At 33.6% G+C, this 26,576-nt stretch overlaps 2 protein-coding genes across 3 annotated transcripts in view; one reads left to right on the forward strand and one right to left on the reverse strand.

The window, feature by feature from the left end:
* Positions 1 to 26,576, reverse strand: part of LOC130613374 (uncharacterized) — a 54,625-nt gene continuing 28,049 nt past the window's right edge. Inside the window, exons 6-7 of one of the 2 annotated variants that reach the window (XR_008975660.1) lie at positions 24,276 to 24,437; positions 1 to 151 (exon numbers count right to left, since the gene is read on the reverse strand). Coding sequence is in view for 1 of the 2 variants with exons in the window: in XM_057434730.1 (XP_057290713.1) it covers positions 24,428 to 24,437 (10 nt within the window). In the remaining variant the exon portion in view is untranslated. Of the gene's footprint in view, positions 152 to 24,130; positions 24,438 to 26,576 lie in introns of those variants that run through there. The other variant, XM_057434730.1, reaches the window with a different exon arrangement.
* Positions 15 to 25,086, forward strand: LOC130613373 (nitric oxide synthase, brain-like). Its single transcript, XM_057434727.1, has 29 exons — positions 15 to 111; positions 1,542 to 1,767; positions 2,632 to 2,789; positions 3,685 to 3,847; positions 4,303 to 4,394; positions 4,768 to 4,909; positions 5,422 to 5,561; positions 5,775 to 5,885; positions 6,208 to 6,271; positions 6,400 to 6,501; positions 6,714 to 6,782; positions 6,930 to 7,013; positions 8,547 to 8,665; positions 8,915 to 9,164; positions 9,758 to 9,798; positions 10,195 to 10,275; positions 10,752 to 10,926; positions 11,667 to 11,811; positions 12,480 to 12,558; positions 12,974 to 13,152; positions 13,783 to 13,949; positions 14,232 to 14,357; positions 14,782 to 14,866; positions 20,341 to 20,422; positions 21,713 to 21,983; positions 22,048 to 22,239; positions 23,122 to 23,204; positions 23,590 to 23,614; positions 24,562 to 25,086. The coding sequence occupies exons 2-29, from the start codon at positions 1,552 to 1,554 to the stop codon at positions 24,592 to 24,594; spliced, it is 3,474 nt and encodes a 1,157-aa protein (XP_057290710.1). The 5' UTR covers positions 15 to 111; positions 1,542 to 1,551; the 3' UTR covers positions 24,595 to 25,086.

Below are 26,576 nucleotides of genomic sequence, written 5' to 3' on the forward strand. Positions count from 1 at the left end.
ATTTCGTAAGCATATATTTGAGAAGTCAGCAACTTCAGAATACAGATATTTGCTAACATTCTTCTTGAGAGGAGTTCTGATGTTTAAGTCATCAAGTACTGGTCTGATAAGGTAGGTGGATCATTTCTTTCTGGCTTTGGCAACTTCTGCTCTAATGAAAAGATATATATGACAAGTTTTATGACCTAATCAGGGAGCTATAACACATACTGCAGATCATAAATTTGGGACTTTTTTTTCTGAAATATGCATGGAAATAGTTCTGATAAAAGTCTGAATAAAAACTAGGCGGTCATCTTAGTTCATCTTAGTAAAATATATATATGTTATTATAATAGTCTTAATGTTTTTTTATAATTGATATTATCAATCGAAATAGGGGGAGTATTTCTAGCTTAACTTTAAGCAACTAAAGCTGTACGAACATAGCAATCGCGCAACTACACAACCCCCTCAGGCATCAATCCTTTTAACTATCCCGTCATTGGAAAGGAAAAGTTTGTACAGGTGGCTTTGCTAAGGAGAATAAAAACAACTTCGTTTCCGGCGCTCCTTGCTTCATCTGTATGTAGCGCTTCATTCGCCATTCATTCTGTATGTAGCGCTTCATTCGCCATTCACATTGTCGGTTCAATTTTTTCAATTAGGTCATCAGAAACCAATTTAAAATCAACGCGTATAAATGTACGACCGCGCAGCCTTGAGTAATATCTGCTATTTAAGTCATTGCATTTGATTGGTTAGAGGTGGAGACATGAAAAATGCTCTATTTTCGTTAAGGGTTACTAAAGAAGTATGACTTTTCTAATTCGTACCCAATTTTCTTAGTCTTATGAACTAAAAAAATTCGCCTATGTGGAACTTCAATTTACTGACTTGAGATTGAAATACAAAAATTTGGGTACATTGCATTGATACACGTGTTTACTCTCACTTTTCTGTGAACTGATTCCAGGATGTTGGCAAGTTGTTTGAGGTCCATCCCAGACCAAGCTTGGGTTCAAAAACTCTCAAAAAGTGGGGAGTGTTTAAAACATTTTCACCTCTCGTTCCCCATCAATTTACCCACTTCTAAGGAAATTGGATTATTTGGAAATTTTCGAACTGGGACCGATTTTTTCGGTCCCTTTAGAGTCCAACTTAATTCTAGTATGTTGTGGAAAAAGAAAAGAAAGCAAAACGGAATGTTTGCACCGGGATTTTTTCTCAGTTGGAAAGTAAACAAAAAACCATGTCGAGCATATATATCCGGGGTTTATTAAGTTCCAGAGATTTAGCTTTAATGAAAAATGGCGGGAGGTTGAAATGAGAGGCTATAAACATTCTACGACACTACAGCGCTAGACTTTTTATAAACAGGATAATCTCTTTTCCTGCTTTTCTGCGATTCTGCTTTCTGGTTGAATGAGAACCTGCCAATTTCATAACGTACAGTGGAATAACAATTTAACTTAAAGAGTCTGGCATTTAATGTATACGTATAAAAAAACGTTATATCGCCATCTTAAAACAGAAAAGCGGTGAAAAATGTGTGTTTTTAGAAATTAAAAAATGGTGGCAAACGAAGAAGTGAAAAGCAATGCTCCAACAAACGAGGGTCACACAGTTGCAATGGAGACAAAGGAGGAGGTGGAAGACAGTGCTCCAACAAACGAAGGTCAAACAGCTGCAAGGGAGACCCAAGGGAGGTGTCCATTCAAGCCGATAGTGTTAAACAATATCACAGATGGGAACAGAACAGTCGATACACTTCACAAAGAAGCATACGTGAGTAGAATATCTTTTTGGAACAATTGCAAAAAGAAAAAGAGAACAGGGAAAATGAAATTTAAAACATTGGGTCTGAAGCATTAAAAATATTCCTTCACAAACTCACTTTGTTAATTAAATTTTTGAAATTTTGCCTCACCAGGGCTAAAACCTTGTGCTTTTAATATTCTTTAGCTATTTGACAACTTTTTTGCAAAAGATTTTAAAATCCGGTTAAGGGTAATAACATTTAGCAAACCAAATTTACATGCAATTCAATCCAATCAAATGGTCAGCGGCGACAACACGTGTTCTCAGAAAAATCGATGATGTCGTACCAAAATTGCTGACGCCAGCAAATTTTGATCTTCACTAATTAATTTTTCATGCTATACTGTGTTCCTACTAATTTTATGCACTTAGCTTAAACCATTCAAAAGTTACTAGTTGGTTGGTTCTGGGAAATATCCGCATGATTAGGGAGGCAAAGTGCTTTATAAAATAGAATCCAATTTAGTTCAAAATATTCTCTAGTTACCTACACTACACAGAAGATATTAGTTTTTTCTAACGGTTTCTAAATCATTTGTCCTCTGTATTTTAAAAAACTTTGAACATCAAAATAATTAGTTGGTATTTCCCTTTGACTATATAACGTTCAGATGTACGCTGCGTCTTTACCAAAGTCTGTAAAGTAAAATGGTACTTTTTTAAAACAAGTGGCTTCAACTGAATTTTTAGTATGCCCTTTATGTAGATGAAAGCTGCTGTATTCAATTTTGTACCTTTTCCTAACTTTACTCACTTGAAATTATAAAATTTTACAATTTAATCATCTGTATTGACAAAAAATCAAAATTAACACAACAATGTATATTTTAGGCAACTTTTTGCACGGCGGAGAGATGTACAGGTTCCATTATGTACCCAGTTGGTGGCGAATCAGAGAAGAAACAACCCCCCGGCATGCTAAGACCTAAAGAGGAAACAAAGCGACAAGCCATTTTTTTCTTAAAACAATATTATGCTTCCATGAACAGGTAATACTATGTTTTTAGAATTGGGAGATAAAATAAGAGCAAAAATTTCATTGAAGTACTGGTAAATTTTCACTTTCCTAATTCTTTATTGTTTACCATGTTTTAAAGAACTATGAAGAATGTTTTTTGTCAAGGTCTCTTAAATTAAAGAAAATATTTGACTTAGACAAATAACTTGTTGTAGCATTTAAACACAAAAAGAAATTTGATTAGGAATTAATATTTTGTTTATAATATTTCACGAGGTTGACAACTCGTAATTGGAAAATGAGATCTTCTTTTTTTAATCAACTAAATAATTTTCGATACTCATTAGGCAAGTGAATTTCAGCCCACACTAACAACTATCTTGTAAGAGAGAGTATAGCATTAAAATGGAGCTGTTAACTAGCTTGTTTGTGTAAAATCATTTGAAATATTGCGAGAAATTGCACTGAGTTGGAAGCACTCTGACGGAAGTCCTATCATTTGACTTAAATGTCAGTTTTGCACAGTTAACACAAAAGCATACAGGACATTCTGTTGCCATTGCAGCGTTGATCTTTTGTAACCTAAATGTCGTTTTAGGCCCAAATGTGTCCAAAAATTAAAATTGCTTTATTTACGACAAATTCTACTACATCTTGTTCCTACTGACTCATGAAATTTAGTGATTAATATTCAACATTTGATATATTTCGGAAATAAACTATTTTGTTGCTATAAAACTTCACTGCTAAAAAAAGGTAAGATAATATTCAGGTGTGCCTTTATTTTAATAAAATTTCAGGCTTGGTTGAACCTAAATCAAAGACTCTTTTATTATTCTAATATAAGCACTCACAAGACTTTAAATGTCACGAACAAAGATGAGAAAGCAGTCTGTTTAATATCGTTTCTTTATTTTTAATTTTAGTGAAGATAGTGAAGAACACAAGAGGAGAGTTGAAAAGGTTACATCTGAAATTGAAGAAACTGGTACCTATGATATGGATATAAACGAACTGAATTTTGGTGCTCGTTTGGCATGGAGAAATGCACCTCGTTGCATTGGAAGAATACAATGGAAAAAACTACAAGTAAGAAATGCTTGCTTAAGTCTCATCAACAATTTAAGACACATATCATTTTTTGAAGAAGCTCAAATTTCCATTATTTTTTGCCGACAATCTTTCAACTTTGAACCCCATTTCTTACCACATCCCACCTCAGGGTTGGTGAATCTGAACACTACTGAGTGGGAAATTTATTTCTCTTTCGTATGAGCCTTTAAATCTCAAAGTTGAGTGATCACGACTTATGACCGATAGACGGCATGTCGGTATTTCGTCGCTGTAGAGACGTCAATTTGCGCACTTCAGAATCTAAGGGTTATTAGCAGCAGTGTGAAAAAACTTCAGGGTTTAGAAAAACGGGTTGAGCAGTTCGATAGGCTAGTGGAAAAGGACTTAGGAATGTTTCAGATTACCTACCTATTGGACGTTTGAAAAACAAACTTTTACAAATGGCCTTTCATTGTTTCTTTATGATTCAGCTTTTTGATTGTCGGCATGTGAAAACACCGCGAGAAATGTTTGAATGTATCCTGCAACACATCAAGTATGGGACAAATGAGGGGAACTTAAGGTGAGTAAATAATTGTTACCGCATTAAAAAAAAATCAAGTGTAGTGGTAGCGCCTTCGGCTTGTAATTATCAGGTTTCAGGTTGGAGTCTCTACTCCGGCGCAATTTGAATATAGTTTTGTCAGTCAAATGACCGCTAATCGGCTTATGTGGCAGGCAAGCAAGTTAGAGAAATGCTATACATATCTCTGGCGGTAATGTAACATAGTTGCAGTCTGAGGGGAGGAAGAGTCAGCCATTAGTGTGAAATTAAAACTTCGCTATACATGCATACTTACTTTGTGAAGAATCTAGAGTTATCTGAGACAAGGCATAGTACTTTTCGGTTTACTAGCTTTTGAGAAGCGTTACCGCATGAGTTTTTTTTTGCACAGGTCTACTATTACCATCTTCCCTCATCGTTCTGCTGACATGCTTGACTTCCGGATTTGGAATGCCCAGCTTGTAAAATATGCTGGTTATAAGCAAGAAGATGGTTCAGTGATTGGAGACCCAGCCAGTGTGGATCTAACGCAGGTTGGTATGCTATCTTCATACCTATTTCAAGAGTTCAGGGCTATGTTAACGATGTCGCCGGAAATTGATACCAAGAATATTCACAACAACCCTTTCAATAACCATAATTCAAAATCTAATGTGCTATTCGCCTACATTAAAACAAAAGGCTAACGTATCTTGCCTGAAAATTGTTATACACTTTGTCACGACTAGGAATGTTTTCCAATTGGCCTTTTATAAACGCATTTCTGTTGCTAAAGCGTTTGATTTAACAAAAATAAATGGGCAAGCGAGCTGCAAACTCAACATGGAATGCTTTTGTATGCCATACGCTTATTGTGACTATTTACAAAAAAGGAAAGCATAATTCGGGCTTAATAGAAGGATTGGACATGATAGAGGTATCTTATATGCACAATAGAAATGAGTTATTGCTTCATCCCTCACCTTGTCTGTCGTTAATTATATAACCAAAGTAGAACAGAAATACTATTATGAGGGCCCACCATTATTAATTTATTATTTTACAGATTGCTCAACAACTTGGTTGGGTTGGTAAAGGAACACCATTTGATGTACTGCCATTAATTTTACAAGCTAATGGGGAACTTCCTGAACTGTTTGAAATCCCTGAAGAATATATCATGGAAGTAAAGATCAAGCATCCGACGTAAGGAATAAAGAATGCTTTATAACCTGATAAAAACACTCTTCCAGGTTTGAAAAAAAACTGCTAAACATAGACATTCTGATCTCGCGTGGGACGGGTGTTAAAACCGCAAGAGTTTCTATTATTGTTTCATCCCTTTTTCATTTTTATGTTCATGTTGTTCATAAATTTAAAATTCTGGACTAAAAATAGAGTGCTATAAATTCCATTTAGATATGAAAAAATTGATGATCTGAATCTGAAATGGTATTGTCTACCGGCTGTTGCAAACATGTCGTTGGACTGTGGTGGCATAGAATTTACTGCGGCACCGTTTAACGGATGGTAAGAAGTTACATATATATATATACTAGTTGATAAGGGCCGTGGAAATATCTATTACGGCAGGAGTACAATAGAAGGACCCGACGTCTGCAAAGAACCGTGAATACTAAAAAAACTAGGGAAAAAATTGTTTACACGTAGCTTCTATTGTGCTGACGAAGAAAATGTATAGGATCATGAACTTTTGACAAACACACACAGAAAGACAGACAGAAGCTTCTTATTATTAAATAGATGTTTACTGCAGCTTCCAGAAAATTTAAAATGATTTCTATGTACTTTGGTTTAGTCTGTATGCCTAAACACCAGCGATTGCTTTTAGGTATATGGCAACAGAAATTGGCGCTAGAAATTTCGCTGACAAAGACCGTTACAACATGCTTAAAGTATGTATCAGATATCTTTTTTTTTTTGACAGCACAGAAAATTCCACAGACGTGGATCTGGATACAAGAAACCGAAATTGTACCAATATAGCCTGCTTTCTTCTTATATATATTTTCTTAAATTTTAGCCGGTAGCAAAATGTATTGGTCTGGATACATCAAACAACGCAACTCTTTGGAAAGACACTGCTGTGGTAGAATTAACCAAAGCTGTCCTGCATAGTTTCAACGTATGTGTCATACTTCTACCATGTCCTCCTAGTGTAACTTCATAAAAAACAGTATTTTTATGAAAAATGTGAAATTGATGTTTGTTTTTAATTACGTAACGTTGCGTTTCTGCTTCCTTTTTTAAGTTCTCATCGTGACGACAAATTCATTCTAATTCGTTAGGATTGCAATCTAATAAATTTACCTTTAATTTAATGTTTTTCCCATCTAGGCAGCAGGTGTGACCATAGCTGACCACCATGCAACTTCTGAATCTTTTATGAAGCATTTAAAGGATGAAGTAAGATTCTTTTTCTCTGACAAATTGTACGCAATCATCTTCGCAACAATTAAAACTATAAGTTTTGGGTCCACAGTTGATCTAAGTTATGGCTTAAAAAGTATAAAGTTTGGTACAAGTAACTTTGGATTTATTATTTTTTAATAGCAAGCGTTACGAGGTGGATGTCCTGCAGATTGGGTGTGGATTGTGCCACCGATGTCTGGTGCGGCGACAAGGGTGTTCCATCAGGTTGGTACATATCATTGGTAGCATTGTTTATAATAAAAACTTTTTTATACCATAATTCTCTAATAATCAAAACATTTTTCCGAAGTAAAGCGTGCTGTCAGTGTGGGTTTGAGTTACCATGAAGTATTTTACTATCAACATTGGGGCCCTAAAAAAAACAGCACATGTCCTTTCTTTTTTTGGCCCAATAATGTCTTTTCTTTAAATTAGTTATCACTGTTATTAATATGATGCTCTGAATGGCTTGAGTTGAATACCTCAACCCTTTTATACCTGAGCTTTTTTGGCTTTTGCAACCCTGGGAAGAAGAGGCTCACAAAGTGGCTGCGGATCATAAATCCTGAAACATTTATGTTTAAGTGGTGAAACTTAGCACAGTCGCAGAATGTCTTAGTAAAAACATATTACAGGTAAAAAAATAATTTGATGAGGTCACTGGGATTAAAGATGACGTCATATATATGACTAGTATTCTGGTCCTGATAATACAAAAATTCTGGTGTGCATTATACACCTTCTAGTTTGTATCCTTGTAACACAAAAACATTCATTAGCATATATAAAACTATTTTAGAAACAAAACAACGCCATAAAACTTTTTTCTTGACTTGCTAAAAAGAGAATTCTAAAAAAAAAAGAGATTTTTTTCACCTCAATTTTTTTGCCTGAATCTGTAACAAAAGTTATATAAAGCCACTACTTCTCTACATTCAATGGCATCCACTAAAAAAGATATGCCCTATTGAATCTGCTGTAGGCAAGCCCCCTCCCCCACCGCCCCCAACTATACCAGGGTTAAGTTGATTAACTTTAGCGAAGACTTATTTCACGAAGTCCAAAGATATATCTTTCGCAAAGTACCTGTTGAAGATTTTCTGCGAATAATTATCTTCACGAATCTAGTACTTTAGCGCAATCTTAATTCATTAATCAGACGTCTTAGACTTGATCATATCAAAGAGGCTGCTAATTATTTTTATCAACTAGAAAAAAAATTACCGAGAAAAAACTTTATAAGGAATTAATTTTACGATAAAGTCATTTTAAATAATTTCAACTCTATTTATTTCCGCGAATTAACTTTTTCATGAAGCTTCGTGCAGACAAATTTTTGAGAATATGAATATAAACTCAACTGAAGGTAATTCAAATGTTACTAAAATGGTCTATAGCCCATATGAAGTGATATATATTGTCATGTCATCAATATTGTTACCAATATTGTTAGAAAGAAACACATTTTATAACTTTTTCAATTATTTTTCAAAACTTAAGAGTTAGAATTCTAAATCGTTAAAAATGAACAATTCAAAATTACATACACGTACAACGAGGCGAGAGAATTTATTTGTTGGACACTAGGTGGATTTTCAAAACATTTCCCTGGCAAGTCGAACACTACCTTGGGTATCTCTTTACTTCATCATAATATGACCCCTCCACTTTTAATACTGTGTCGGTGGCCCTATTTGGTGTTATCTTAACAACCGAGTTACAGTAAAAAATAGTCAGAAGACATTATTTTTATTCTAGGAAATGTTGAATTATAAACTAAAACCGTTTTACGAGTATCAGACCGACCCTTGGAAGTATTTTCCAATTACAGCAGCTGATGGACAAAGAAAAAAGAAAACATTCAAAGGAGTTGCTGAGTAAGTGGGAATCTTGCTATCTTTAAGTTGACTGATCACGAAATATGGCTAGTAGAGAGCTTGGCGGTATTCCGACCTTGCTGAGACACAATTAGCGGTTAAGCTTCTCTTGGACCATTTACAACACGCAGTTTGTCAACTTACTAAAAATTAAATAAATGCTAAGAGATCTTAACATGATTAAGATTGCAAAAGATTTAATATTTCCTTACCAAAAAATTTTTCTTGCACTTTAATGTTTACATTTAGAGCTGTAATATTCACAAGTAAATTGTTCATGAAGACATTGGCGAAGCGCAACAAAGTAACCATCTTATACGCCACGGAAACTGGCAAATCAGAAGAATATGCAACAATGCTGAATGAGTTGTTTTTGCATGCTTTTGATTCGAAAGTAATTTGTATGGAGGATTACGATTTCGCAAATATTTATAACGAAAAGTGTGTCTTGATCGTGGCAAGCACCTTTGGTAATGGAGAAGCACCAGATAACGGACAGGTAATAACAGGTTACCTTGGTTGAGGAAATGGTATAGTTTACAATAGGAACGCATTAGGTGGAATGATGGATGAGTAAAAGTTCCTTGTCCCTCTTGTATCTCCCATACTCTCTTAGGTTTAAATATTATCACTAAACTTTATGTCAGACTAATAGAAGCGTACTGTCTTATAGCAAAACAAAATCTCGCTGAGGATGGATATCTTGACATTTCTTAAAAAATGATTGTGTTTTTTTTAATGTGTTTTAGCTGAAACAATGAAGAGACATCGTTGTTCTTGCTTTCTTGCTAAAGTTCCCGTTAACTACTATAAGCTTTAACGGGAAATAAGTGAATTGGGGGTACTTTTATCTGCTTTGTGTGATCCATAAAATGTTAAATATTGGGCTAATTATTCATGGTAGAACTTAAATAACTATGGATATTTCGTAGAAATTCTAAAAAGATCTATATAACATTCTTATAGCGTCGTAAAAACAACAAGAGATAATTTTTCACTAAATGGGGAAACATCCCCATATCTTTAATAGTTAAGTGAAATGTCAGCCGTTACGCTAGCCCTGAAATAATGAATATTCGTACACACATTTAGGCATTTGAACAAAAGCTGAGAAAACTTGTGTACCCAGAGCGGTAAGTATTTACGTATATCTTCAGACCACACTGCGCAAACACATGGTACACATGGTAGGAGTTTTTATTATTGCTAGTCGTTAGCCCGTGGAAAAATCCACGGGTTCGGACGGACGGACGGACGGACGGACGGACGGACGGACGGACGGACGGACGGACGGACGGACGGACGGACGGACGGACGGACGGACGGACGGACGGACGGACGGACGGACGGACGGACGGACGGACGGACGGACGGACGGACGGACGGACGGACGGACGGACGGACGGACGGACGGACGGACGGACGGACGGATGGACGGACGGACGGACGGACGGATACGGGTGTTATAATATAGATTAACATTTTCATCTAATTAGTGCTACAGTTAACAATTCTATTTCTTACTTCAGCATTCACAAACCACTGTACAGAACAATGTCATCATCATCAACTTTCACAGAAACACCCAAAACCGACCTGGAAAATCTAAAGTATGTGATTTATAGTTAATATTTTCATTGGCTTTGAAGCAGAACGCAGAATGTGAAATTAAGTTGAGCTCAATACATAGCTGTCTTAAGTTTTGACAGTTTTTCATTTTTCAAAACTGCTATACTCATTTCAGCCGGCTAATACTGGAATAAACAAGAATAAACAAGAGTATTTATGGCGCAAAAAGTAATAAAGCTTTGCGTATCATCTCGACATTTAAGAATACAATTTCTCACAAAAATTTATAGAGACTACTATGAAAAAAGCTGACTTGTAGCTTGTGCAACGATCCTCTTCTCCCTTTGGTGTAACAGCCATTTGTATGCAAAAGGCTGTTACACTAAATATTACATCAATATTGAAGTAAAGGAATGGAGAGACAATCTAAGATTTCTTTGAGTAGAGCTTGAATTTCATACATTGTAAATGAACCTTATTAAGCTCATGATTAACATTTATGTGTTTTCTTTTTAAGATTTTCAGTATTTGCACTGGGATCCAGAGCTTATCCACAGTTCTGTGCATTTGGAAAGCAGTTAAATAAATATATCAGGCACCTTGGTGCTGAGGAAATGTATTACCTTGGTGAAGGAGACGAGTTGAATGGACAAGAAGAATCCTTTAGGATTTGGGCCCGAAACTGTTTTCAGGTGTGCAATCAAGTCTTTATATGTACCTTTATATGTATATTTACATGGAAGGGTGGGAGGAAGGGTGGGAGGAAGGGTGGGAGGAAGGGTGGGAGGAAGGGTGGGAGGAAGGGTAGGAGGAAGGTTGGGAGGAAGGGTGGGAGGAAGGTTGGGAGGAAGGGTGAGAGGAAGGGTGGGAGGAAGGGTAGTTTGTCTCAATGTGCATTAATCAGAGGTACGATAATTTTTTAGGCTTTTAAGGATTTAATCAAGATAAAACTATAGCGAATATATACTTTTCGAAGACCAGTGCCTTTAATTTTGAGAATCGCTTCTTTTACTTATGTTTTCGTTATATATCTCTAGTAGAAAAGTTCTTATTTTACCTTCACGAATCAAACTTTTTTATGCGTCAAACAAGTACTCCATTTATGCAATAGCATGTGGTTCTAACAGAGATATCAGCCCAATCTCGTTCTCAGCACCTGTTTCTCTTCTTGCATATCGGACAGCAAAACGAACATCTATCTATCATTATTTATCAATAAGCGCAGCGCCGATGAGAAACAAAAACCTTGGGATCGAGGTTGATATGAGTCGCAGGACCTTTTTTGCTATCACAGGATTATACGGAACAAAAAATCCGTTATAAAAGTTAGTTAAGTCTTTAAATTCTCTGATTTATTGAAGTAAACTTTAATTTAAAGAAGCTACTATATAAATATTAAAACTACATATATTGCTTTATTCTTTTATTTTAGTCAGCCTGTGATGTTTTCTGCGTCAAAAATGCAAAAATCTCTGCATCTTCAATGGCAATTTGGAAATCCGTTGCTGATTGGCAAGAAGGATCTCATAGAATAATAAAAGCCGAAAAGGAAGATAAAACAGTTGATCTTTGCAAAGGTTAGATTAGTATAGTTCAAGTAACACACTACAAAAAGCAAATTCTTTTTTTAAAATTTTGTGAGAAACTATTTTATTGTCTTGGTCAATTTCTTAACGTTTGAACTTTAAATTTTCAAAAAGCGCCTTGGACAGATATATAAAAATTTTTTTTGTTCAGAAAAAGGATTTTTCAATTTTTGCACCAATATTAGCAACAAATAAAAAAGACGAAAACATAGTAAATTATAGCTCACCATCAGGCGAAGTTTTTTTCTTACCAAACGATTTCCTCCAAAACTTTCCATTTGAATGCTATAACAAAATCCCGGTCTAAAATGGCGTGTAGGCAACAAAACATTTAAGTCCTGAGCAAACCACCAATTTTGAAAAATTATATTGGGCCACTGTGCCAGATTTTCATTGAAAAAAGAATAATATTTTTAAAGATATTTTTTAACGCATTATTAGGATCATCATATACAAATGGCAAAGCGATATTGCATTTTAAATATTTTGTTCTACAGCAATAATTATAACATTTAAAGAATAATTTTGAATTTGAAATGTTAGGCTTTGCTGCAGCGATCAAGTGGTGAAACCTATTGACGAAATGTATATTGACAAACAACTAGGTCAACTTTTATTCTTGATTACAGTATCAGTTTAATTATATGACTATTTTCCAGGTCTTTCTAAAGTGCATCGGCGCAAGGTAACATTATCAAAAGTTATGGCTGTCGAAAATTTGCAATCAGAAGAGTCAGGGTAAGATGGAAAGCATACTTCTTTTGATATGTTCATTAAATGAAACTTTAGATACTGCATGTAAGATATTTCATTAAGAGATGAAAATTCTTTTGGCAACCTTCGTAACTGTACTTGTTAGGACACTATACCCAAGGGTATCACAGTACTTTAAAACTGACCTTCATTATTGACCTTATAAAAAATGTTCTTTAACGTGTTAATTTGGCTTTAAGTTAATATTAAGAAAAAATTTATAGTATGCTTGATAGGGAGATTGTCAAAATGTATGTTTAATGCCCAAATGACACCATTTAAACCACTGCCTGCAAGTAAGACCTTTTAAGTAGAAAAGAAAAACATTTGTAGTTCATACTCAAAAATTCTCAACCATTCTGATGATTCCGAAAAAAAAAATGGTATTCGTCTATTTTAGACGCGTTACTGATTTCGTGCAACTGAACACTAAAGAGTCAGATGGGATAGTTTACCAACCTGGAGACCATTTATGCGTCTATCCATCAAACAATGCAATTATGGTTAAAGAACTTTTGGATTATATAAAAACTGAGCATGATATTGATCAACCAATCTTTGTGCAGCGTATTACTGAAGGTTTGTAAGATTAATGTAACTACTTTTTGCGTAGATAGTTACGAATGCGTAGAATCATATCATCAGTAAAATACCTTCATAGCTTCGTTAAGTAAAAGCCATTTGTTTTCAAACGGTTTCCCTCAGGAATGATTTGGCGCAAAGCAAAGACGTTAGACTGTTTCGTCATTGGCGAAATTCTAAGGACGTCTTCACCTTCTTTGCAAGCTGTTTCTCCTCTCCCTCTATGTTTAGCGTCTCCACTCAGTGACTTAATCTAACTAAGATTCTAAAATTTAATAAGAAATTCTTATCGATCTATCTTTAGTGATTGTGACCCAAGTGTTTAAATATTGTTAGGAAAACATTTAGTAGGGAATGATGGCATTTTTGTTGGTGAAAATGTTTCTGTTTGTATTCCATGTTTAGCAAACTAACTGGGAGATAAAAGGAAGAATGGAGTAAATGAATAACCGATGAAAATTTAATACCATATTAAAATATTAGTAATACCACGCTAAACGGAAATTTTGACGACTCCTTTACATAAACAGATCAAGTGAATCATGATAAGACTAGCTTAAGTGTAAATTTGAACTTTAACATTTTTCTGCAATGCTCACACTTCTTTATTATTTCTCATACACTTAGATGACAAGTGGGTGCCTGTAGCAGTACTCCCGACGCCATGTACCCTCCGTCAAATGTTTACACACTACCTGGATATCAACACACCTCCTTCGGTGAAGTTCCTGTCGCTTTTGGCAGATATGTGTCAAAATGAAGATGAAAAGATACAGTTGACTGAGTTGGTAAAGGTAAAGTATTAAAAATTGTAGGCGATTGTATATTGAGTTGAAACACATTAAAGGCGTTAGCAATCAAGATTTTGTCTAGTGATCTTAGATAGATTTTAATTTTGATTTATTAGCAAAGTAATACAGAGTCCATATCCATGTTTATGGATTTTTTATAACTCTGTGTTTTTGTCTTGAAAGCTGCTGACTGCTACTGTTGCTGTTATTGGTATTGTTGTTGTTTTTGTTGTTCTCTCGCTCTGAGTTTGTTTTCCTAAAATCTTTAATTAGCACTTTCTCTAGGTAAATGAGTTGTACGAAGATTGGAAGTACAAAAAATATCCAAATGTTTTGGAAGTTTTAAAGAAGTTTTCTTCAGCAAAACCAGACATCACAATGCTTATCAGTCAACTGCCTATCCTAAAGCCGGTAAATATGCATTCCTTTGTAACTATTTGGTGATTGTAGTAACATATTTGAGGACATTCTAGAGGATGGAATAACATATGTTGGGTCGTAGAACCTTTTGTAGCAAATAAACCTTTTTGGAAAATTGAAATTCGTCAAGTACCTAATAATTTTATCATTTTTAAGATCTTATACTTAGTTTTAAAACATTCAAGAAAGCAACCTTTTTCTGAATCATTTTGCCTTCTTTTTTTTTTTTTTGGGGGGGGGAGATTTCCGGAACAAAATATTCTTGCCAAATCATTGCGTACTTTAAGAGGACTTTGCTGGCACGCAATGTGAATTCGTTGCAATTTGCCAACAGCAAGGGAGTCGGTCAAATCAAGTATTTTTAGAAGCATTCTACATCAACACGCATATGAAATTAATATAATTTCTTTTACAGCGTTTTTATTCAATATCCTCATCTCCAAATCTGCATCCTGGTGAAATCCATCTAACAGTGGCACTTGTGAATTACAGAGTTGATGGTAAGAGAATCATTAAAATTGACGTAACTAGAAATCTAATATCGATCAAATTTTTGTATCATTGAACTTATTTAAAACAGGCGGAGTCTCTATGCATCTTTGTTGTAAAATTTTATTTCAAGTGTTCAAACATTAGTTAAACCAGCAGAGTCCATCACAATGCACAGCTTAAAAAAGGTCTTAAAATAATAACTTGCTCCGAGGCTTGGGAATCATCTTTTATAATAATACGCTAAGTGTGTCCGTCTGTCTGTGACAGGCAAAGTGGATGTCTTCTTTTTCCTTTGATGTTGCCGAAAAATGCATCTCTAATATGTCAAATTTTCTGACGTTACGGCGCGACGAAAATAACACTACCTTAACGTCAATATCCTATATTAAATTAATGAAACCATTACAGTGCACCTAAAACTTTGAGGCCAAATAACTTGGAAACGAGGTGGTGACGTCAATGTTTTTTCACCGCGTGGGTAACTAGGGACCACCTTTGACCAATTTGGGTAAGTTTCCCAAACCTGGATCCCTGAATCCGTTTCGGGAATGGACGGGTTGATGACGTCATCAAAAAACCTTCAAACCCTAATATCTCTGCAACCGTTTGTCAAAAATACACGATCCTATACATTTTCTTGATCAGCGTTTCAAGATCTATACGATGAAGGCAACAGGCATACACATTTCTGAAAAAAAAAGTTTTGTGTTCTGACATGTCTCTGCTGACGTCATCAAAATTTAAATGACGGTTATTTTTCTCTGTTATCCTGCCTAAGTGGATTTTTCCACAGGCCTTATCGACTAGTCTCTTATAATAATACGGAGAGTGTGTCCGTCTGTCTGTGACAGGCAAAGTTGATGTGGTCATTTTCCCTTGATGTTGCCGAAATTTCCTTTGAAGTCACCGAAAAAATTATGTCCATTTTGCTGGCGGGTTTACTTTGTTTACATCACGTGATCAAAATGGAGCAACTTGATTTGCTCAAATAAATTTAACGGCTTTCTTTACAAAAATGGTGTCCCTTGACACCGAAAAAAAACAACAACAGAAGAACGGTCCCTCTGTCTTGAAAAAAGTAATTCAGAGAAAGAAGAGTCCAAGAAGTGAAGTAAGAAGTGGTAGTTAGAGCTAGAAGTAAAGTAGTAAAGTTAGAATTAGAAAATAAAAGTTGGAGTTTGAAGTGGATTTAAAATCAATAATAGTAAGAACTTTGATGTATTCAGACGTTTAGTTTTTATGTCACTGGAACAAGCAGACTCGCATTTTCCAAGAAAAGCCTCAAATTCTTGAAGTTTTATATTTTACCGCTTTTTTTAAAAAAAACCTAGCCACCATATTTGTTTATGTTTTTGTTGCATAATTAATGTATCCCCTGGCGCGTAACTAATGTGTTTGTCCTAAAATTCAAAATGCTGCATAAAGCTGTTAGCTAACTAACAAACGGAAAACTTTGGTGGTTTGTTGAACTTACTGCTTATTGTAATGTTATTATTTTTACATTACTATTGTTTCTCTTTATGTGTGTTTTACTAAGCATAAATAGCTAGCTTTAGTTATAGCTAAGTGTTCCCAGTTTAGATATATTTAACTGGGGGTCTTAGCTACTGTTAGCTAGCTAATTTAGCCTCTCCAAGTCCTGCTCTCTTATCCCATGGCTAGCTCTAACCTATGAATTATGTTGTTATTCCTTTTTTTTAATATGTATAGCTAGCTAACTTAGTTTACCTATCTTAAACTTCTCTTCTTTTATGAGCAAAATCTTTCAAAGACTTAAACTTTGGACAGGATAGTAGGATGTATTTTTCTAAGAGTATAATTATTTTCACATTTCCTGTAAACTTTACAAGGGGACCCAAGCAATTTTTTTCAGAATTTAAAGCATGTGTGTTAAGTTATTTCTTATTGTTTTGTTTCTGACATCCTGTTAAACTTTTGTCAGCCTACATGTAAAATTCCAGGTTATTTTTACAGGGGGTTGTAGACATTTGATTGGCAATTTTACGTGGGGTTATGACTTTATTTTAATTTATGAGAGGATGGTATGGTTGTTTGTGTTTTTGTTTATGTTGCAAACTGCTGCTTTTTAAAATTTTGTGTAAACTTTTGTGGGAAAAAGACCACATGCAATATACTGAAAGAACAAATTCACGTTTTTGTTAACGTTTTTGTTAAGAATTTTAAAATTGTAATAATAACTGTGTTTGGTGATAATGAAAACTTTTTTGTTTTTAATATTATATGAAATGCCTGATTTTTCTATGATTTGATGTGTTTCATAACCTTTTTGTGGAAGATTTATGGGCAATGGCAATATATATAGGCGTGCAAAAAATAGACTGATTTTTGTTGATTTGGATGTGCTCCTTAAAAACAAATCTATTTTACATTTTGTATAAACTTTTGTGAGGACAGACCGTATATACACTCTGTTTTCCAAAAACAATATCTTTGTTGATTCAAATTTACTCCTTATTCATTTTTGACATTCACGTTTAAAATATTTGGTAAAGGTCACTACAGATCATCGTACTCAGGAAAAAATTTTTGTATTCTTAACCTGTTCATTTTTACAATTTGTGTATATTTTTTGGGAACAGGATAGTATGTAATCGAAGAAATGATTTTCCAGATATAAATTTTATGTTTTTTGACACTTTGATTGAATTATTAAAGGTTTTTCACAAAGTAGAGGTGTGTTATTTCTGACTTTATTATTTGTTGGTGTTGTACATGATTCTATACATTATTTTGATTATTATTTCAAGCTCTATACATAATGATCTTTGTTGATTCAAGTTTATTCTTTGCTCATTGATTTTTTGACATTTAGGTTTAAAATTGCTGGTAAAGGGCAGTATGTTTTAACTTTTTTGAGGGAGTACAACACCGAAAAAACTTGTGTTTTTTTTTATATTTTGTATAAATTCTTACCGGGCAGGACAACATACCGAAATGACTGATCCCTCTCTATTTATAAATTTGATGCATTCCAAATCGCAGTTTTTTGAAATTTTCAGTAATTATTAATGAGTACAAGATACAAATACTGATTTTTGTTGAATCAGAAGTATTTCCTAGAACCATTCTTTTTTTACACTTTTGTGGAGAAAAAGTGTATGCAATATCATCAGAATAACTGATTTTGTTGCAAACTGTTTTTCTTTTTCACATTTTGGATTGAAATATTGTTATAAAGGGCATATATCAATAGACATATATATACCAAAATAATTAAATTCTGCAAACTTTGATTTTGTCGTTCACCTCTCATCTTTTATATTTTGATTAAACTTTTGAGGAAAATCATAGGAATTATTTAGAATATATATGTATTTTGTGTTGGAAATTTAGTGCAAAAATTGACGTAAAATGAACTGTTAAATTGATTGTTGTTGTTTTAACATGAATTATGACTCAAACTTTGTTTTTGCATTTCTAATTTGACTAATTAGCCTAAAAATTTGCCAATTGGTTTTACACTCTGTTCTTTTTTATATATATTTTATGTGAACATAGAAGTACACAAGTAAAGTTAAAAGCCACAAGAAGTTAATTCGAAAGTGAAGAGTGGAGCTAGAAGTAGTAAAGAAAAGTTAGAAGTAGAAAATGAAAGCTTGGGTTTAAAGTAGATTTGGATTCACAAATAGTAAGAACTTTTTAGATATTTTTAGACGTTATGTTTTTATGTCGCTAGAGTTACGTGTCAGGCAGACTCGCATTTACCAGGAAAAAGTCACTTAAGAGCTTCAAATTCTTTATATTTTACCGCGTTTTTTTTACACTTTTTTGCATAATTAATGTTATCAAACAAATGTGCTAGCGAAACTTTTGGTTTGTTGAACTTACTGCAAATGTCATAATTTTTATATTGCTATTGTTTCTCTTTATATGTGTTTTACTAAGCATAAATAGCTAGCTGGCGTCTTCCCAGTTTAACTATATTTAACTGGGTATCTGTCTTATCTAATGTTACCTTCAAGCTCCATATCTAAACCTAGCTAGCTAACTGATGATTAATGTTGTTATTCCTCTTTTAGCTATTTATATCCACCTTAGTAGTCAAACTTAGGGATCTTATTTGAGCTCGAATTATGATGTAACAAGCCACAAAATCTTTTAAAGACTTATTGAACTTTTAGGGTAGTGTGAGGAAAAATTTTACTTTAAGAGGAATGATTTTGTAAAACTAAAGTGTGTGCGTTAATTGGAGTAAGTTTTATTGTTTTGTTGTTGACATCCTGTTAAACTTCTGTAAGCTCGCATGTAAATTACAAGGTTATATATTTTTACAAGGGTAGTGGTTGATATTTTTACAAAGGTTGTTGACATTTTTTGGGAAATTTACCTGGGTTTTTTACATTTGTGGTTAAAATTTCTCAGCAGAGAATAGTATGGTTGCCGATTATATTGTTTGTGTTGCAAACTGCTGTTTTTTAAATGTTATGTAAACGTGAATTTAGACGATAATAATACGCTAGGTGTGTCTGTCTGTGTGTCTGTGACAGGCAAAGTGGATGTCTTCATTTTCCTTTGATGTTTCCGAAAAATGCATGTCTAATATGTTAAATTTTCTGACGTTACGACGCGACGAAAATAACACTACTTTTACGTCAATATCCTATATTAAATTAATGAAGCCATTACAGTGCACCTAAAACTTTGAGGCCAAATAACTTGGAAACGAGGTGGTGACGTCAATGATTTTTCACCGCGTGGGTAACTAGGGACCAACTAGGACCAATTTGGGTAATTTTCCCAGACCTGGGTCCCCGAATCCGTTTCGGAATGGACGGGTTGATGACGTCATCGAAAAACCTTCAAATCCTAATATCTCTGCAACCGTTTGTCAAAAATACGCGATCCTATACATTTTCTTGATAAGCGTTTCAAGACCTATACAATGAAGGCGGCAGGTATACAAATTTCTAAAAAAAAAATTTGGGGGGTTTGACTGGCCATTGCTGACATCAGCAAAATGTTAAAACCCTTATGTCTCATTAACTGCTTATCAAAAAGATATGATCATATACATTTTCTTGGTCAGCGTTTTAACATCTGCATAGTACAGGCAACGAATAAACTAAATTTCGCCAAATATTTTTGTAATTGCACTCCTGACGTCGGCAAAAAATCTAAAACAACCTACTTTTCCATTGTCCTTCTGCCTAAGTGGATTTTTCCACGGGCCTTATCGACTAGTGAAATATAATTTGAAATATTATAATGTCTTCAGCATTATATTGTCTTAGGTCCTGTTCCCAAGCCATCAATAATGATTATTAAAATAATATTAATTTTAATAATAAATTTTTAATAATAAAATAATATTAATTAATTAATTAATAATTAATTAATTAATTAATTAATTAATTAATTAATTAATTAATTAATTAATTAATTAATTAATTAATTAATCGTTAAGAGTGTTGCGTTGAAAGCATAACTGAAGACTACAATTTTATTTTGTTTTCTTTAATAGCGAAGACGGAACATTTTGGCGTTTGCTCATCGTGGTTGCACTCTCTAGTGGAGGATGATACTGTTCCTTGCCATATCAGACCGTAAGTACAACTATACTCTTTCCGTATATATATATAAAAGTCAGATACAAATGACATAAAAGTGTTTACTAGAACTTGTTAAAGATAAAAACTAGCTTAAGAGAAATGTTAGCGGTAAAAAACTTACTGCATGCGCAAACAAAACGCCGAGTTTATGTCTCCACGTCTTAGTTAAAACCATATGTTGTCTATTTTACTACGTGACGTCAACTACTCCGACACACAAGATGTAGAACCCGATAAATCTTTGAAAAACGGACTCACAAAAGCTAGTACTGTTTATATGTGAATAAATAACTGTAATACCATAAATGTGGCTTTGTAGCTACCTTGCTTTTGCTACACATGTAGAATGGGTTTGTCGCCATTATTTTTGACCAGGATTGTAGCAAACTTTATAAGTGGAAAAATGCAAAAAGACATTGTATTGGCATTATGCGTAATTTCCGTTTGAAGGCTATGTGTGACAACTAGCTGCCTACCTTCTTCTGATTTCTTAAATTATCATTAAATGCGAAGCCGCATTAAGTAAAACACTAATATTAAGTGTTACTGTAATTGTCGTACCAGTTAAAAGAATACGCTAGATTCCATCTGTATTAGTAAACTTCATTTCCCGATTTTACTTTTAGTAGCCAAAAAGCATCAATTTCGATTTTCTTCTTCTTTAAGTTAATTAGTAGTTAGCTATATTGACAGGCCAATGCGAAACTATGTCTGATTTATTGTGTTAAGTCATGTCTTGTTTTGTTCAGTAACTTTTGTTGTCACACATGTTTTGCCTTGTTTCATTATTTTTGGAACTAAAATCAGTCCTGGCCAAACCTTTTGCTTTTCATGAAAAAAAACGCTAGGTATTTAATAAGGCAAAACTAAATAGGTGTATCTATAATATTTTGATGCTGTTGCTAAAGAATTGTTTCGTAAGCCGGTTTAACTTGGCTTATTATCTTTAATATATAGCTCAATATAATATGTAACTATATAACTTAAAATAAAGCCTATATAGTATATAAGACTTACCTTAAAAACTTAGATGTTTGTAAAAATATTGATTTGAAGAATTTAGGAAAACCTATTACACGGCGTAAAAAAATTATAGCTTTGGAGAGCTACAAGAAAACATGAACTCGTTATACGTAATTAAAAATTCCATTAATCGACAATTAATCATGGAAAGATAATACCCAAAGTGAATCTTTAATCTATTTTCGTGTTTAAGTAGGCGTACATAGTTCCAATTTCTTAATGTCTTTATTGATTTGTTTTTACAATTTTTTTTGCCAATAGAGCACCAAAATTCCATTTGCCAGAAAAAGAGAACGTTCCCGTCATTATGATTGGTCCTGGTACCGGCATAGCTCCATTCAGATCCTTTTGGGAAGAGCGTGTTTATCAAATCAGTAAAAATCCAGAACTGAAATCCAATATGCATTTATATTTTGGTTGTCGTAATTCGAAGTTAGATAACATTTATTGCGCAGAACGCAAAAAAGCATATTCGACTGGAGTGTTTAAAACGAGTTTGACCGCATTTTCAAGAGAAGACAATAAACCGAAGGTATAATGGCTAATTTGTATGTGAATTGTCTTTAAAACTTGCATTAATCAATCTTTTTTGATAGGTGTACGTGCAAGACTTAATTCGAGCAAATTCTGACGAAATACTTTATTTAATCATCCAATATGGCGGACATGTTTATGTCTGTGGTGATGTAAAGATGGCAGCGAGTGTTAATAAGGCCTTGATTGAACTAATTGAAGAATTTGGGGCATTTACTGACGAAGAAGCAACATATATCGTGGATACTATGAAGGTATAATGTTCGAACAAAACTTTCTCTTTCCTTTTGTTTTTAGCCATTTGGTTTATTTGTTTGTTTGCTTTTTCTGGTGAAATTAAAATCATCAGAAACTCCATTCTCCCGGTATATGATATCATACTGCACTTGTATATTTATTGGTTGAATTCAGTCAGGTGTAAATTTATATACTACGGCGACTAAAGAAAATTCTGTGTTGGTGGCATTTTTCTTATTGTCAAACCCTAAATTTCCATTAATTTAAAATAATCCTCTGTTACAATTAGATATCATATAGATGGATTGTTTATTTGCATCACATAGCTGGAAATTTTAAAACCTTAAGTTTTGCACTTTCATGATTGCAAAACACATGATTGTACTGGATAATGTAACCCGTGATGCTACAATTTCTAGTATATTATCAACTGTTATTATTGCGATTTTTAAGAATAAGTAGCCTGTGAAAAAATCTACGGAAATTAGCCTGTCGTACCATCAATTTTTTTGTAATATTTTTATTTATATAGAATTTTATTACTTGTAAGTACTTCGCAATGTTTATAATTAATGGAGTTACTCTGTGTGGGGTCCAAAATAAAGTAGTGATGCAATTATTTTAAAAAGAATACGGCTATTATTATACAGACTAGTCGTTAGCCCGTGGAAAAATCCACGGGTTCGCCCGTCCTTTAAATTCACTGCTCGCAACAAAGTGGACAAAAATATATCGCATTTGGTATTGGTTCACATTATGAAAATTTCGTGATTCCGTTACGGGACGCGGCTCTCGCGGACACACAGACAGACGACGGCTATTATTAAAGAGATTTTGTGTGATAGCGTAATTGTATGCTCTGCGTTGGCAAAGAAATACAGACTTTTATTCTGATTTAGAGAGATGGACGTTACCATGAAGATATCTTTGGTGTATTCAAACACAAAGAAGTAACAACAAAAGTGAGAGAAGCAGTTAAAAGGTTAGAACTCACGTCAAAGCACTCTGCTCTTGCTATGGTGTTGTCATAAACTGCCTTGGCTGGATGGCTAACATTTTTGCCGACTAGAAAATATTTTTGAATCTAAAATATCACTGACAAAACATCATACTTATTTTCAGCTTTAAGGCGAGATATAGCTTCTCATCCGTTAATCTTGAACATGAAATTGTATTTAGCTTTTTCTAAGAAAGGGCACAGTTATTTCACACTATTTTACAATTTTTCTAATGTCAGCTGAAATAAAATTCACACGACTGGTATTGTAGCTGGCATTAGGAAAAATTTTAATGGATTATTATAATAGCTTTTGATTGCTTATATATACAAATTTAGCTCTAAAGAGTATATGTTTTGCTTTCTTTAGGAAAAGAAATGCTTCCATGCGAGGCGTAAGTTCCAATTTAATATGTTATACTTATAGAAAACATGAACACAACAATTCACATTACAACGGCCTTGTTTACCCACCTAAGATTATGTTGATTTTTCTTGCTTTTATTGTCTCAAACCATGTATGATTTTTCTGTCTTTAAATACAGTTATTGTGAAAGTTCAATTATTTAGTTTATTAACTATAACTAAATTATCACTATAATTTTTATATTTCAAACGCTGTTTTCGAAGTCAAACGTTAAAATACAAGCTTATACACCTTTCCAGAGACTTATTCTTTTGATGTGCCGCAACTTTTTCTGTTGAGTTTTATGAAAAACGGACAACAGATTTGAATTCCTTATCAAAAATGTCATAAACAAAGAAAATTTCGAAACAATGCAGCAAGTAAACAACCTGCTATTCTAATTTAAAAATTTGTGGCATGTCCAACCTCTTTTTGAAAACGAGGACTTTAACTGTGATATATATCTCCTCAAAGTAGCACTTTCTGTTGGCGTATCAAGTTAAACTTTTACACAGAAATTAAACAAACTATTCTGAATTCAAATATGGTATTCATATTTTACGAGGTTAAAAAAAGTAAGACTCATGGTCTCGGGAAAGGTGTATTTTTCGCTTAATTTATATTGCTTCTAATACATAAAAAATTCATACCGAAAATCGTCGACTGAAAATCCTCAATAATATGAGTAGACTATATTACTATTTGAACCACTGATGTTGTCGTTCTTTAGATGCAATGCATTGAATGTTGTAGTTGCCAGAGTTATTCACATGACGTTGTAATAAAAACAGCAATTGTCGGATCATAATAACCTAAAATATTTCAAATACCTTAACATTAATAATAAAATGTGCATATAATTGTAAGGAATCTCAGTCAAAAAATCACAGCTTAAGGGAAAAAAACACGTTCGTAATTTTTTATTTTTTATTTCAGAGCATGAATTTCGGCGTTCCTACGTTTATGTAATACCAGTACACAACAGAAAAAGACGAAAAAATTATTTGTTTCTTAATTGTTTCTTGTAGTTGTAGTTTATCTTCATTTACATTGTATTTTATTTCTATCTTATTGCAATATCCACAAAGTCGCACAAGGAAAGTCACGTTATATAAAATTCACACAAAGAAAAATGGTTTTGTTTAAATGCCATTAATATTCCTTTGTAAAGCAAACAAATGACTTGCAAAGTGAAACCATTATTGAGTCTAAAAATGGAAGATTTTCCACTGAAGTAAGTGAAGGCAACGAAAATGAACACTAAACGGAGACTTCAATGGTTTCTTTTCTTCTCTTTATATGTTTTTATACATAATTCACTGTTTAACAATGTGAACCAATACTTTATTTTAATTTAACAATTTATATATATAATGCATTTTTTGTAATATAGATTTATTTTTGTGCTGATGTTATACAAAATTATATTTTACAGTGACGGTTCTATCATTCAAATTTCCTTAAAAAATAATCATTTATTCCTTGCGGATAAGAAGCGATAACATATATCTGCTTCCGATATTTATTCCTTTTTTTTATTCACATTTTTTATTTTACCATTTTTATACAAAGATAAGAATAAATTTCTGTTTAGTGAATTGTTAGTTTTAGAGAAGTTAAGAATTGCATTAATTTCGTGTTAGAACTTTTGTATTTTTACCGTATTGTATTTTTTTACTTCAAATAGAATTCAGTCTGGCTGAATTTTAAATTATTAAAAAAAGGGAATAATCTCTGTCATTTTCCTTACTTCTCTGTTGTAATCTACTATCTGCAAATCCCTTCACCAAAAAATAAACATATCCCCACATAAATTTTGTATAAGATTTGACAGTTTTTGGCATTGATGCACTGTACGCATTAACCCTATTCGGTCCGGGGTGGGCGGATTCCGCCCCCCCTGACGGTTTTTTTTTAATAACTCCTGATTGCTTTGTTATATGGCTATGATACTTACTGAGTTTCAACATTTATCTATTAGACACCTGCATGCTAATTTTTTAGGTCCCATACCTTTCAGAGGCTTTGATATTGGCCATTACTCGAAACTACCCCTAAAAATCTCTTTGAAATCCTTATAATGGGGAAAATATAATAACTCTTGTTAGGATTATCCTTAGAACTTGAAACTTGCAACACAACTTTATTTCATCAAGAAGAATCATTTTGAATAATTTTAACACGTGACTAATCCGATTTCCCGATTTTATCGGATTTCACCCGAAAATCGGAAAAAACGGTTTTTCGGGCAATTTTTGGCAATTTTTTATCCGATCCATGTAAAAACCGGAAGATATGTTAAATAACTTTTATTTAGCTTTTAGAAACTTCAAACAGAATGTAAAAATTCGCTCTAGAACGAAAGTAATTATATTTTAAGCAGATAGTGGCATTTTTGACAATTTTCAAGCTTCTGATGACGTCACAGAAAATGTGCTGACGCAAGCAAAAGCTTATTGGCGCCATTTTGTTCCTTTTATGACGTACTATAAGTGTGCCAAGTTTGATTTAATTTGAACAATCCTATGAAAAGGTATTGAGGGGGGGGCGGAATCCGCCCCCCCCCCCCCCCGGTCATAGTATGTTCAAAAAACCCCGGACCGAATAGGGTTAAGAAAGGTCACTTCTTAAAACAACTCAATGTTCGCCTTTAAATGTTCCATTTGTCAACAAATGTACCTGAATGAACACCACAAAATTTTAAAAAACATTATTGTGCAATATCATTCTTAATCATGGGTGCATAGTGAACGTTTAAGGAACAATTTGAGCTTAAGTGGGGCTAAATATTCTTGTTTATAACATAATTTAAGCATTATATGTTTTTAGAGTGCCTTTAACAAATAATTTATGACCTCTTGCTGTTTTAGCCGTTTAGCTAATTAGGTGTGTGAATGAAACAAATTACAACACACAACACTAATATAACTCAAGGATAGATCAGGAACTCA

This window comes from Hydractinia symbiolongicarpus, chromosome 11, assembly GCF_029227915.1.
Source record: "Hydractinia symbiolongicarpus strain clone_291-10 chromosome 11, HSymV2.1, whole genome shotgun sequence".
In the NCBI taxonomy this organism is placed as follows: domain Eukaryota; kingdom Metazoa; phylum Cnidaria; class Hydrozoa; order Anthoathecata; family Hydractiniidae; genus Hydractinia; species Hydractinia symbiolongicarpus.

Bases quoted from the DNA above. Each gene is read 5' to 3' on its own strand.
- LOC130613373 (XM_057434727.1), top strand. From the start codon at position 1,552: ATGGTGGCAAACGAAGAAGTGAAAAGCAATGCTCCAACAAACGAGGGT. The intron at 6,783-6,929 runs GTAAGATTCTTT...ATTTTTTAATAG, and splicing joins TGAAGCATTTAAAGGATGAA to CAAGCGTTACGAGGTGGATG. The intron at 22,240-23,121 runs GTATAATGTTCG...ATTCTGATTTAG, and splicing joins ATATCGTGGATACTATGAAG to AGAGATGGACGTTACCATGA.